Source organism: Choloepus didactylus, chromosome 5 (assembly GCF_015220235.1).
Source record: "Choloepus didactylus isolate mChoDid1 chromosome 5, mChoDid1.pri, whole genome shotgun sequence".
NCBI classification, from domain to species: domain Eukaryota; kingdom Metazoa; phylum Chordata; class Mammalia; order Pilosa; family Megalonychidae; genus Choloepus; species Choloepus didactylus.
The window spans coordinates 57,907,635-57,923,030 of record NC_051311.1 but is presented as its reverse complement, the minus strand read 5'-3'; the positions used below and the strand labels follow the sequence as shown (position 1 = coordinate 57,923,030).

The window sequence follows — 15,396 nt, the reverse complement described above, 5'->3', positions numbered from 1 at the left end:
TGTGGTCATCCTGTGGAGAGTTGAGCTCTAAAACAAAGTTCAAGATAGTGTGGGACTTGAGAGATGATGAGTAGCTAATGTGTTAGGGGATTGTTTTGAACTTTCACAGTGGGAAGACTTCAGAAGATCCTATTTGGAGAACACAAAGGTTCCTGGAATGAATGAGTCAGACTGCTTGGACAGGAGTTGTTTGTATTTTGCAGCACACTTGTGTTTTATCAAGGAGAAGGACCATCACCCAGAAAGTACTTTTCCCCCAGAACTGGTTTACTGACTCACTCTAGTTTCTTCTTTCATTGCAGACAAAACCATCAACAGATTTGGAAAGCCAGTTCATTTCCTAGTTGCAAGGCACCTTAAATTGCTTGCATGAAGTTGGAGCCTGTCTTTCTCCTTTCCCAATAAAATGATATTTAATAGCGTATCTCTGGTAGTTGTTTGTAATTGCACTAGTGTTCACCATTTCCAAATGTTACAATTAAATCATTTGAGATTCTAGTCGCATTTCTAAGCAGATGTACCAAATTACAGCTCACAGCCTCTGCTTGAAAACTAGAGTTCCAATTAATAAAATATCTGGGGTGGGAAGGGTTAGCAAGGGAAAGACCTGAGAAAATATATAGCCCAAAATAGTTTGAAATTTCCTTGCTGCTTTTTCCTCCACCCAAATTTGATATGTCAGCATGTAAGAGGGCATGTATCTTCCAAGAAACTGTTTGGTTTCCTTTTCATTCAAGTATAATTGGTTTTCATGGGCTGAATTAAAGCAGAGAAGCAAAAGTTAGATGGATGATGTATGTGAGCATATAACTCCATTCAACCAGCATCTTGTTTGGGATGTTTGTTAGTTCTTTCTTGTTTTCTGTTTCCATCAAATCTGCAGCTTCATGTATAGTGCTTTTTATTATATGGGTTTTTAACAACTGTTAAATAGTTACAAAGCCCTCAAAACTGCCCTCTGACCTACTATTTCTGCTCTATACTTACTGAATTTTCTAATTTATTTTATTAAAGGTCAGAGTCTAAAATCTCTTCTTCCAGTAAGTATTCCTTTTTCTGGGGACTCATTTATCTTCAGCACTTATGTATTTCATTTTTCAGTTTCTTTCTCTTATTTCACTGCCTTATAGGGGAAGTTGTGTGATCAAGAGGAAAGAGCATGGGTGGTAGAGTCTTAACAGTTCTGGATTCACAATTAGCTCTGCTGTTTACTATTTCTGTGAGTTTGGTCAGGTCAGATAATTTTTTCAAGAACTGTGATGTTCTTGTAAAATGGGACTAATGTGCCCATCTTTCTAGGATATTGTTTGTTTTTTATTTGTTGTTTCTTTTTTAGGGGGCATTCATTTATTCATTCAGACTATGTATATGTAAGTCAAGCACTGAGCCAATGCTAGAAATGTAGAGACAGATATGGTCTGTGCTTTCATGAAACCTACAATCTAGTTGGGAAAGTGGACATAAAACAAGTAATGACATTTACTGTCACTGTTTAAAAACAAACAAACAAAAAGAGTGAATACAGGATGCTATGAAAGCACATTAAAGAAGAGGGCTAGGCATTGTCTGAAGGAATGAATGACTACACCAAAAGCAATGAGAAGCCATCAAAGTATTTTGGGGAGAAGGGGGAGGAGTTGTGAGCAACTTTGCTCAGCAAATACGTGTCAACTTAGTGGATGTTTTCATGGAGGATGAGGAAAAATAGGCCATGCATTCTTGCCCTTAGAAAATCTTGCAGATCTTTCACCAGAGGCTAAGTGTTCCATTTCTACTCAGTCTTTGCACTCTCAACTGGTTCTGTCAGATTTTATCTTACAAAATTGCCCACATGTGACCCCATGTTTCCATAGTGCTTAGGTGAAGCCAGTTGGTTTGCCTCCCTTTAGATTTGGTCATTTCTGCCTGTATTAGTCAGGGTTCTCTAGGCAAACAGAACTGAGAGGAAATATCCATAAATATTATGAGATTTTATAAAACTTGTCTCAGGCGACTGTAGGGATGGGCACGTACAAATTCTATAGTGCAGGTAACAAGCTGGAAACTCCAATGGAGGTTTCGATGAATTCCCAAGAGAAGCTGGCTGGCTGAAGTAGAGATGGAAATTCTCTCTTCTGACTGCTGAAATCCTCATTCTCCTTTTAAATCGTTCAACTGATTGGACAAGACTTCTCATCGTTGAAGGCAATCTCCTCAGTTGATTGTAGATGTAATCAGCCGTTGATGTAATCAACTTACTGATAATTTAAGTCCAAAAAATGTTCTCACGGTAACAAACAGCTAGACACGATTACCTGGTCTGTGCTTACATGAAACCACAATCTAGCTGGGAAAGTGGACATAAAACAAGTAAAGACATGACACGTGAAGTTGACACGTGAACCTAACTATCACACTGCTGCTGTCACCATTCCATTTATCCCTGCCCAGCAGGATTCTCTTGATGTTTTCCTTCACCATATTGACCATTTCTTCCAAAGATCAAAGAACTAGCTCTCTTTAAAATATGCTTTATTTGTATGTTCTGTCTTTTCAAATTAAATTGATAAGCGTAGGAAACTTTCATCCTTTTGAATGTGAATACCAGAAACATGAAATAATTGTCCTCTCCCAAGATTGATTCTGTAGTCATCACTATAACTATCGGTTTACTTTTCTAAATTTACTACCTTACTATGGTCACACTGAGGTAGGGACTGGAACTGATTCATCTTTGTATCCATAGCATGCCTAAGAGTCTGATACATCGCAGATACTTGATAAAATGTTTTTAAATAAGGAAGCTATTAAAAAGAATTCAGGGTTGAACTTAAATTGCATCTAAATAACAAGCAAGAACTCTAGAAATGGGATATGTAAATGTCCAGTAGATACAAGAAAATGTTATTACTGATGCATTTACTGGAAGAATTAAATGACTTCTACCTGGGATAAATGTTACACTTTTTATGTTGAGTCCTAGAGGATGACAAAGATTTCTCCAGGTGAACAAGGAAGGAAATGTATTCTAGCCTCAGGATTCAACATGAAGAAAACATAAAAGTATGAAAGAATCTTGCACATTTGTGGAACTTTGAACTTTATGTTGTTCAGCAGCATTGATGGTGTTTAAGTCCAAAGAATGATTTGATCCTATTCAAACTTGAAGGAGGAAAGGTAGGAGGGAAAGATGATATGGTTCTCTTATAATGTGCTAGACACTCTTCTGCAAGCTTTATATTATAGTAATTCATTTAATCCTTGCACCTTCAGTGGCCACAGTAATGGTATCAGTGGTGTGGAGGATATTTTGAATGGGGCAAAACCAAAGGCAGTGAGAACCATTTATTATATATAATATTCTGGTTGAGAAGTGATAGGACCTTAAAATTGTCATGGTAGGCTAGAGTAAAAGATCATGTCAGCAGAATTGACAGGTCTTGGGAAGGCTATTGGACGTGAAGGAGAGAAAGTAGACAGTATAACCCCCAGTTCTGCATTGGGCAGCTGGGTATATGGCAGTGTCTTTCTCTGAAATAGAGGCTGTAAGAACAGCAGCAGGTTCCTGGGAAAGATGTTAAGTTTAGGCTTGAATTTGTGTGTGAGATCCTGATGAAATATCCAGAAGGAGTATGTTAGGTATTTTGGGAATACCTCTCCAGAACTGGAAAGGGTAGCAGCAGCAAGTATATATATGGGAGTTATTTGGGTGATAGTTAATTGAAATGGACTAAGGAGTGTCTGTTAATTAAGAAGAAACTTGGTGATACCTTAAGGAACATCAGCATTTCAGGAATAGTCAGAGAAAGGGGGTAAAAGGGAAGATACTACTACTACTATAAACTGTTATAATTCTTTACAGTGATAAGATGATCAGCCATCATAACTGAACAGTGTTGAGTGATTATATGAGGTGCTCTGATGTACTATGAAGTATACGTTGGTATCATTTTCAAATCCAAATACAGTAAACATCAAATAATTAATGATAATTTTATTTGTTAGAATTTAGAAGGGCTACTAAGCACTGTTTCTAAGATCGAGGTCTAAAGCTGTTCAAATAAACCAAATTGCTTTCTTTATCTCCACATAATTTTTCTTGTTCTTAATGAGGAGGGATAGTCCATATTTTTCCATAGATCTATTAACACAGTATTATAGCTGCTGATTAGTTAATGTTTATTGATGATAATCTTTTTCCTACTAAAAAAAAATGTTGGTATAAAAGCTGACCCTGCACTTCTTCCATAAACCTTCCTCTATCAACTTAGTCTATTTAAAATTTAGGGGAGATGCTGAGAATCACACTAAATAATGTTCACCAGAAAAGAAGAGCTAAAATCTCCAGTCACTTGTTTTATTTCCACAAGAACTACATGATCCTATATAAAGGTTTTGACACAACACTGAAAAGCCATAGGAAGCAATCATGAACCCATTTGTTCAAAATTTTGAAAGAAGGTATATCATAATAACAGCAATACTAAGTCCCACTTGCTGAATGCCTACTATGTGTTAGGAAGGCTCTGTGCAATTAGGCACAACACGTTTTCTCTTTCCTCACAACTGTGTGTGTTCACACACCCTGACTTTCTTATACTATTTCCCCTTTTTTAATTTCTTCATGTCTTGATTCAAGGTGGAATGTTTGCCTGGAATAGCTTGCCCTCTCTTCTCTGAGATACCTCTTCATCCTTCATTCTGGGCTTATGTTACCCGAGTCTGCATGGTAGTGCCCTTCCCAATTAAATCATTGGAAAAGTAGCGTAATACCAATGAAATATTTGGATGAAGAGAAAAATTATCATTTTATCCCAACATAAAAACTTGTTTTGGTTCCATACCCTCCAGTTATTTTCCTCATGCATATGCATTCTTATAATACTATGTGTGCTATTTTGTATTCTACTTTTTCTTCTTACACATCATATTTTCTCATATTTCCATATAATTTTCATAATTATTTTCATCACCCCATTACAGGAAATAAATCACCCATAATTACCATTTTGATGACACATTGCTTATTTTCTCCTAAGCTCCTGTGTTATAATTTAAGGTGGAGGGTAGGAATGTTTAAACACCTAAAGAAGCCTAAAGTGCCACTTACTTTTTTACTTTAATAATGTCACTTTAAAAAAAAAAAAGTTTTTAAAATTCACTTAACCTTGCTGAATTTCCATTATCTCACCTGTAGAATAAAGGTGTTGAGCTTGATTATCTTACTAAAGTCCCTTTAAGCTATAACCGGTCTGTGACTGCATTACTCTATTAAGATATGGCATTGGTAATTGTTCCACCTTTTCTTTGTATCATACACCCCATTAAGAATATGGTGAAGGATTTTGACCCTTTCTATGTAAAAATACCGCTGTGCACAAACACGTAAAACATTTCAAGCAACACCATCCAGGGACCAAAATATTTTGCTCTAAGCAGAGAAAAAAAATTATGGAAAGGATATAGAATTCAGAAAGAATTTCATATCCAAGAAGTGAAAGAAATGGTGCAGTTCAATTTTCTCTAAAATTATGCAACCAAGAAAGCAGGAAATAGGAAGAAATTCTGAAAAGTACATATGACACATGTTGTAGAGTTACCTAAAAATATTGACTAAAGTGAGTTTCAAACATTTGAGGCTGATCTGATTATTTCGTATAGGAGCATCACTGTGACTGTAGTTAAAGAGGGTTATGCTTGGAGCTCAAATCAGGCTTTTAGAATGAGAGGAGAAAAATGGGCAATCATGATTGAGTGCTTTTTAAAAATGTGTATAGAAGGACTAAATATGATTCCTAGCTTCACTGTGCGTTATTAGAAAATCTGTCTGTGAAGTTGGTCATTGAAGATGTCATTTTCTGTATATAAGAAGATAAGCAAATGCTAACATTTGCTTTAACAGATGATGCCACTCTTTCTAGGGCCCTCTTAACATGTGCAGATAGCAAATCCTCCTTAAAAATGTTGTTATAGTGGGGGATGATATAAAGTTGAATATAAGCCACTGAACATGAGTTGCATCTTATGACTCTGGTTTAATAGCTCAAGATTTTTCTGCTGAGTTAAAGAAGATGGGGGAAAATGAAGGGTCTCATTTTTTAAGAGTAGACTATGTTTGCTTTGCACTGTACATATTTAAAGGGGTGTCATGAGGATGCTTCAGTTTTAGAAATGCCTGGGATGAGATGGGAGAGAAGGCTATCAGATGGCTCTTTTCCTGAGGAATATTGAAGTTAAAACTACTTGGTGGCTTCTTCTAAGAGGGGTTTTTATGCCATTGAATCCCAAATTAGATCAAATTGTGATTAAAAACAGACAATAATCCCATAATAGGATGTCTTTCATTATTTGTAGGAGAGCCTTTTATATTAACATTCCTAGAATACTGCAGATCTGGATAATGACAAGGTATTCTTGCATCTGCATTCTAGGTAAGTTTATGTTTATCCATTTATACCAAGCCACTTGCCTTTGAATGGCTTCTCGTAAATCTGAGTATTATCCATATGGCAAACACTGTTCTATGTGCTTTATATTAATTAACAAATTTAATACCCCCAACAACTGTAGGAGGTAGGTACTGTTTTTGAAGCAGACAAGGAAACTAAGTCTTAATAATTTTAAGTAACTTGCCTAAGTTGGCACAGCAAATAAGAGATGAAGTAAGGATTTGAATTCAGGCTTTCTTATCTAGAGAGGTTGAAGAAGGGTTACTTTAATGATTGCTGTTATTTTATGTCCAGTCAGGGGGTTCTGAATTGGTGGACCATTTAGGAAACATCTTTAGTGGTAAAATTACTGACTGCGATCCAGGTAGAAAGTTATGAAGTTAGTATAAAATAATTAAATCAATGCATAGTTTATTCATTGAATTGAATGACTTTATATTGAACGCCTGTGATATCCCAAGTACCATGCCATGTGCTAGGGATAAAACAGTAAAAAGGCCAGTACTTGGTCCTTGAGGAGTTCTCTGTCTGGGAGAGGCAGACATGCAAACCAACAGGTATACCAGGATGAGAGAGTTGCTATAGTGTAATACGTGCTAATGTGGTGAGAGCACTGGGGTCAAATACATGTTCTTTCTTTTCTCACTCCTATTTTTTGAATGTATTCATAATTTTAATCAGTAAAGCAGATACATGGCATGCAATTCTAATGGTATACAGTGTTACACAGTGAAAAGTATATTGCACATATATACACATGTGTGAGCACACAAAGACACAAATATGTTTTATTCTAATAGTTCAATTTTTTTTTACCTATATTCCCCAAGTATTATTTATTAATCTTTGAAATGTAATAACTTTACCAAGACATATCTCTTTTTTTTTTCCTGGGATACATTATTCCTTTTCATTCTGTAGATTAAAGTCTTCTTTCATTGTTGGAAAAAATTAAGAATTTCTCTAAGTATTTATTTTTTCTCTTTTCCATACTTATAATATTCTGTCTAAACCTTCTTTTTAGTTTTACTTGTAATTTCACTTTATTTCTCACTTTCCACATCTTCTCCTCATGTCCCTTTGTGTGTTTATAACAATAAATAAATAACCTATGTCTGTTCCCTTTGGCTTGCTTCCAATGTGGCCTTTATTTCTCTGATAATATTATTTTTATTTTCTGTTTTTTTTCTGGGATCTTCTGGATCATGTTTCATTTCCTTCTTTTGTCTCACTATAATCTTCCGTGAGTTCTAATATCTCTGCTTTTAAACTTGATTTATAGAGTCAATGACTTCACTGAGTTTTGTTAATTCATGATGATATATTTGGTCACCTTTTTATCTGCTCTAAGGGAATATGACTAAATGGAAAGATAAAGTTAATACAATAAAATCATTGCAAACAATATCAACAGACTGCAATTTAGCTTTAAAATATATGATATAGGCTCTAAGTTACCTATATGTCTAGGCAAGAGATAGATGAGTAAGGGAAAGAATGGTTATATATGTTTATAGTGGAAGTGGCATTTGAGCTGGTTGTTTATTTAGTGCTTTAGATTTTAAAGAGCACTTTTAAACATATCATCTCATAATACTTACAATAAACCCACAACCTTGGTATTATTATTGTCCCCATTTTTTACAGTTTAAGAATCAGAGAGTTTAGAAAAAGAGCTGCACAAAGATTGGGAGAAAATAACATTAGGGCATAGACAATGAGAATGATCCAAATGATTCCGAGTAAGCTTTTCACGGTAAGGAAGTCAAGGATGTCAGAGGCATGAGAGCCTGTAGGGGACAGGAAAGGCATGAAAAACATTCAGGTGGTCAACTAGAAGAGAGTTGAGTGGGGAGTCAGATGTAACTAGACATGAGTAAAAGGGATTGGATGATGGGAGGTTCCATTGTGGGCCCAAAATAAAATAAAATAAAAAGGTTGAGTATCTATGATATAATAGAATGCCAGGCAATAGTTTGTGATCTTAGAGGGGTAGCATCAATTTCAAGATCTCACAGGTAGGGGAGTGTCTTGTGATTGTTTGACTGATGTGTATACCAAAGTCCACTTGGCCCAGAGGATAGAGAGTGCTATATTCTATATTAAGCTACTCCAGTTCTGGTGTTCAGCCTTTTATTGTTTGACAATAAAGATACACAAATCTCAAGTTAAGATGTCATCACCCTACTCAATGTTTTACATTTGTCACAAGGGATTTTGCATCACCATTTGCAGAATTCTGTTGGGAGACCAGTTTCACAATGAAAAGATAAAATATTTCACAGTGAAATATTTAAATAAATGTTTCCACGTAAATAGCTGAAATGGCAATAAAGCTTGTCGTGCTGACTCTAACTCCTTCATCCAATTCCTATAATAATTAAAAGCATAGTGGGCAAGGTTTTTAACCAGCTCTTCTGTAACTAACACATCTGCCTATGACCTTGAAGTGAGGAGGTAAAATGGTTTGCCACACTTTCCTGAATTTTAGAAATTTATGTTTGGTGTTTGCTTCATGTCTATGTACTTGAGGGTTGTTATTGACCCAAGGAAACATCTTTAAAAGGGTAACAGGTTTAGAGGTACCTAGAAAAAGTGTGAAAAGATCATGTTGTTCACTAGGAAAAATCAAGAATTAAAGTGTTTGACTGTTTCAAGTGCTTAAGGAATAAACTGTTGACGTTTTGAGGCATTTCTGGATGCTGGGGTGGAATCAGGAGAGGGATCAGTATCATATTGATAGGGTAGAGGGTTTTAAATATGATGAAATTTTGCAGGATCCAGGGACTCTTCCCCATGCTGAAAAATCCTCTACCCCCAGCTTATCGTAGTGCCTGAAATTGTGCTATTAAACTCTAGGCTAAGGCAATTTTCCCCAAATTGTGTTCTGTGGAATTCTGTTATTTTGTGAATTGTTAAAAGATTTTCTAGGTAGTGGGAAGAGTTCCATAAGTGAATAAGATAATAAGATAGGAAAATACTGCAACTAGTCTTAGTATTGGCAGTTCGTTAATCTTTAGGATAATAAAGATTCTAGGAAGCCCCAAAGTAAGAAAAAAATTCTTTTAGATTTATTTTACCCAGCCCTTTCTACTATAGGACCACAGAATTCTCTTTTTTCATATACTATTGGGTTAAGATATTATTTTTCTGAGCAACCTTCTTTTAAAATTCAAATGGATCTGGGAGAGGTTAATAAATGATGCAATGATGATGTGATGATGATGATGATGATAACATATTAATGACATAATAAAATAGCATCTAAACTTTATTGAGTATTTACTGTACCCTAGACACAGTTCTGACTGCCTTGTCATATATTATCTCATTTAAATACAACACTCCTATGAGGTTTCTCATTTTACAGATGGAGAAATTTGGACTTAACAAGATTACATGACTTTTTCATGGTCACACAACTAGTAAATGGCAGAGAAAGGTTTCAAACCCTGATAGTGAGGGTTCACTCCTGTCTTTACGACTACTGTGTAGTACTGTATAAAAAGTTGAAATCAGATACCTTGAGATTCCTAACATTTAGTTGTTAATCCCTTTCTTCCACAATAGCAAGTTGAGAAGGGCCATGATGAGTTGGGAGTTCTGATGAAGGTTGAGGGAATTCTGTAAAGAAGTAAGGAGAATGGATTTCAGTTCTCAGATGTTGAGGTCACAGCCTCAGGAAGGGGTACCATTCCTGAAAAGTAACATGGGAGGGCAGTTAAGGCAGACTTCACCTGCTTTCCATTTTGGGATCAGAATTGGGCTTTCGCATGAGAAAATAAGAAAGGATGGAGAAAAAAATAAGAAGGAGTAGGTTACAGGTTAGAATTAACCATTAACTCCCCAAAGTCAGTGCCCATTCTCATCAATGATGAAAATATAGAAGTCAAAATCCCTTACAGGTAAAACCATCAAGAGGTAAATTCTGTTTTTAGACACACTATTGTGGATGCTCAGTTCTATGTAATGTTGCTACCCTCTTCAAAGAGCCCATGGTAAAACTGCCTTATTCATGTGGATGCAGTGAATTGTATTGAGTCAAAGCAAATTTGTATAACAGAGGCATTCAGAAGGCCATTCCTCATTTAATTGTTTTAATGAAGATAGTAGCATTTGAAGATACTATTTTTGTACATTAACTACATTTGAATATAATGTGTAATACTCTTAATAAACAAAAAATTTTTCAAAATGTTGTCTTGGTGATGGGATGGGGTATGGAAGCAGAAACACCATCTTAGTATTTTTCCTTAATAGAATGTCAGTTCCTAGAGTAAGAGGAGGAGCCATAAAATCCCTGTTAACCTGTACATTTCAAATCTCGGGATCCTGTGTCTTCTAGGACAGGTCTCCATCCTTATCCCTTTCTGTCTTGAATGACTGGCACCTCTTGTTTGGGTGACCACTTCCCTTCTACCCATTTGGTTTGACCTTGCACCACTCTAGGCCTCATTTGTGCAAGATATTGGTAGCAAAGCCAGGACCTAGGTCTCCTGACTTTCATTCCCCTACCAATTCCACCATACTACAAAACCTTCTTTCCTAAAAAAAAAAAAGCTTGAATATAGCACACAGCATTGTTTAATATCCTGTCAGGCAAATTTACAAGCAGTCTTTTATCTAGCCAACAGAAAGTTCTGTGTAAGAAAAATATTTTCGAGGCATAGGAAATAGTCTCCTTATTTCAAGCAATGCAAAATTGTAACAGAATAAACATGTCATCTCTTGGAGTTTCTTTTATCATTATTTGACCTGTAATGCCCAACTTTACAACTTGATGGTAAAACAAGACAGCAAATTCACAACCTTACACAAAAATCAGCATGTATTCAGCCTATGATGAGTGAGAAAACAAACAAACCGATAAATTGAGAATTTAGTATTAATAATAAATCTACTGGGCTTCAACCTTCCTAATTAAGAAGTCTTAAAGTAAGATTAGCATTTCTGTTGATGTTTACCTCTGAAATTTTGAACAAACAGTGTAAGCAAAAGATACCCTAAGGAGCCTTTTTGGAAAAATCCCAACAATTGCATAGAGCCACACAAATGAAATGATTTAATTAGCTTGGATCACACTGTTTCTTCTAAAGCATCTGAAACAGGCTCATGAAACTCATAAAAAGACTTGTATTTTCTAGTATATGTGAGATTTGAAGGGTGTTTAAAAGCCTTCTTTGAAAAATTTGCTATGTCTCCCTTGATAAAATATGCTATTGCCAGAGTTACTAGTAAAAGAGGTTGCATTATCCAGTTGTCAATGCCTTCACAGAATTTAGAACTAGGAAGATACTTTAGAGCTCTTCTAATCTATCTCTTTTTACAGAAGAAAGAACCAATATGTAGATTGGCTCTTGACTCAGTGGAGGTCCCACAGCTAACTTAGGTGAATGAGCTAGGGCTAGACCTCAGGTTGCCTGAAAGATGGAGTTCACTGCTCTTCCCACCTGCCATTTATCTGGTTAGTATCTGATTTACTTTTCAATGTGCAATCAACTTTGTTGATTGAGCTAATAGTTAAGTGGATTTTCTATCTGACTTTGTTCAGTTCTAACCACCTCCCTGTCCTACTTACTTTGCAGTGCTAATTAGTAAGCAAACACTGGACTTTCACCTGTGCCTGCTGATTTTTACCCATTCTTAATGAAGTACTGACCAAGTGGACAATTTAGGTTGACTTTTACTAGTAAAGTGTTTCTTCTCCCATGAGATTTCACTGAAGTGGCTTGGCAAGAAGGAGTGAGAAAAAGGCAGGGGAGGTATTAGATGCTCTTCACTGCCTCTTTCAGCTCAGCTCTCTCATGCCCCATCTTTTTTTCAATAACCCCATGTGTATCTTTTAAATTTTATAATCCCATTGTGTACTTAGTTTTAGAAGGAGGCAAAGCTCTGAGAGGGACCCAAGATAGTACTGAAACTAGTAACATGTATTTTTTTCTTCTTTTCATGTACATATGTCCTGTTTTCCAAATAAACTGAAAATTCTATCACTGTATTTATTAGTAGTACATAGATGTGTAAGTGAAGCAATTTCAGAATCATGAAAGTTAAACTATTAGGTTTGAACTATAAAAAATTGCTGGTTTTTAATTATTTTTTTTCCTGCAAAAGAGCAATTTCATATAGCTTAACCTAAATTGTAAAATTAGCAAATAAGAACCAGATATGTACAAAAAATGTTATAAATGGCTGATGAAGATGTAAGAAATTCAACATTACTAGACACCAAAAAGTGAAAATTAAAATAAGAAATAAATTCTTTACCTTTGTCAAAGAGTAAGCCATCAGGTGGTCTTATACTCTGTTGGTGGAGTATTGCTTAATACAACCAGTAAGAGCAGAGATATTTAAACTCAACATTTCCATTTCTGGAATTTATGCCAAGGTAGTATACTATGTGAATAAATATTTTTTCAGAAGTATGTTCACTATAGTTTGTTCATAGCAGCAGAAAATTGGAAACTAATTATCTAGCAATAGAGTAAAGGCAAGTTAGTCTTGCTTAATCCGTATGATGTTGTTATATAATAATTAAAATTGTAATTACAAAGTGTTTTTAATGACACCTAAAAGTGTATAGAATATAGAAGTGAATAAAATGGTATCAGGATTGCTTATGAAATATAATCTTAGCTATGTAAAAACCATTTAAAAGCAGAAAAAGACCAGAAGATAATATACCAAAACATTGACAGTGGTTATTCTTTTTGTTACATTTTTCATTGTGTTCTGTGATTAACATGTATTGCTTTTACAACATGAGAAGACATTTAAAATAAGTAAATGTTGGATGCCAAATTAAAAAGTCAGAATGTCTCTCTAGCCAAAGATCAGCATGTTGACATAGAAACATGACAGCTGCATTTCCAACAACTTCCCAGGTGTTGTTGAATGCTGCTGTTGTAGCGACACACTTTGAAAACTACCGACACAGAGAATTACCCTTTGAGGATATCCCCTGTTTGAAAACAAGTTCCATGTAGACATGTAGCCACTGCTGTTATCCCTGCTTAACTTCAGTAGCCTACTGAAGCTTCTGCTTCAGCTTCCAGAACCAGGGTGTAGAAATGGTTGTGAATGGTGGTCAAGTTTAGTTATAACAGAACTGAGTACCAGTGTATATTTTTATCTCTCTGTAAGTCACCAGACTCTAACAAATGAAGTTTGGAATACAGTTTGTTTACCGTCATAACATGTGTCTGCTGCCTGAGCCCAGGACCGTGCGTTTTCCTTTCTATATCCCCTTTACCGAGCACAGAACCTGGCACAGAATAAAGGTTCATTTATTTTGGTTAGTTTATTGAATGAATGAAATGGTAAAGAGCACAGTTTTGAAATCTTAAAAAAAATGAATTAGAATCACAGCTCCTTTAACTTTTAAGTCATGTGACTTTCAGCAGATTACTTAATCTCTGTGCTGCCCCAGTTTGCCTATCTGTAAAAATGGGGATAAAAATTGTTCCAACTTCATGGGGTTTGGGGAGGATTAAATGAGTTAACACACAAGTCTTAGAATAATGCTTAATAAATGTTAGCATCTGTTACTATCAAACAGGTTTGTTTGCATTTTAATGTTTTTCAGAGAAGAAAAGTTATATGAATACCCAGCAAAAAAATTGCAATATTAAACACTTTCAGGAGAAGGAATTTATAACCCTTTTATTGAAAAGAGAGAGTTGAAGAAAGGACTATAGAGAAAATAGAGTTCTCTGAAAGTAGTTTGATAGATTCCTACTGGATATTTCTGCTTTTATTAACCCTCACAGTCTCAGGATTTACCAACTAGGGGATATCTCAAAAGGACTTGAAAGCTTCTTTCTTTTTTTTTTTTTTTATTTCTGTAGCCATAAAAAAATAAATAAATAAACCACAAAGAAACATAGAAAGTCTGTGTGTGGCTCGGTAGAGTTTCCTAACTTTGTGACATTTTCTCTTGTCTTTTATGTTCAGTGATGACAACACTGATGGACTCCAGATATTGGTTGTGACGATTAAATGAGGAGTTATGGGCAAATTAACTAACAAGTTGCCAGGCCTTCAATTGATTCTTTTTTTTTTTTTCTTTATTAGAGAAGTTACGGGCTTACAGAACAGTCACAAAATATAGGATTCCCATATACCACTATTATTAACACCTTGCATTGGTGTGGGACATTTGTTAAAATAGATTCTTGATGAATGTTAATTCACTTCATTTTCCCTTGTCACCCTCCCTTCTGCTCATCCTTCCACATCCCACCTTTCTGTGTATTTTTCAAATATTGTACAGAAATCAAGGTAGTTTTTTTCACTAGGATTGTCAAACTTCCTCAATAAGTGCCCTAAAAAAATCGTGACTTTAATTAACAACCATCTGATAACCCTGCCATTGAAAAATTGATGTGCTCCAAGAAGTTAACCACCAGTCAAATTATGATGCTAGAAGTTAATCCCCAGTCAAATTTATGATGCTCTCCCTGTCTTGCAGTGCAGGAACCTTCATGGATATTTCCTTATGGTATCTTTTAGCTGAGGGTGAATCCGTTGACTCCTGTTAAGACAGCTCCAGCAAGCCATGAGCTGAGAGAACTTGGCCCCAGGAGTACGGTGTTTTACTGAGGCCTTGTCATTGGAGAGTATTTGGTTTGGGACTCTTGGTTCAAGAGAACAAAACTTTCCAGTCCCAGAGGAGTTGATTTCCTGTGAGAGAGTTAGGAAAGAGGCTTTTTAACATATGTATAAACAGTTGCCATTAATTTTCTTCTTAGGTAATATTTGAAATAATGAGAAAGTTTGTAGTTTCAAGTGTCTTGGGTAACTTTTCCAGATAACTTGTTTTGCCGTTAGCTAATACAGTTGGGAGTTCCTTAACATTGATCAAGTATTTGCTGATCTGGAGAGTGGTGAATTATATTATACATGTATACAGTCCTTTGTGCTTTGTGTGACATCTACAAGGTGACAAAAGGACACAAAATTCGAAATC

General features: G+C 35.5%; 1 protein-coding gene across 4 annotated transcripts in view; it reads left to right on the top strand.

Moving 5' to 3' along the window:
- The window catches only part of EXOC4 (exocyst complex component 4), a 953,704-nt gene that overhangs the window by 614,592 nt on the left and 323,716 nt on the right, over window positions 1–15,396 (top strand). Inside the window, exon 11 of one of the 4 annotated variants that reach the window (XM_037836134.1) lies at window positions 303–520. The exons of the other annotated variants lie outside the window; for them this stretch is intronic. Within the exon in view, the coding sequence (XP_037692062.1) occupies window positions 303–360 (58 nt within the window). The 3' untranslated portion in view covers window positions 361–520. Of the gene's footprint in view, window positions 1–302; window positions 521–15,396 lie in introns of those variants that run through there. 4 annotated transcript variants of the gene reach the window in all.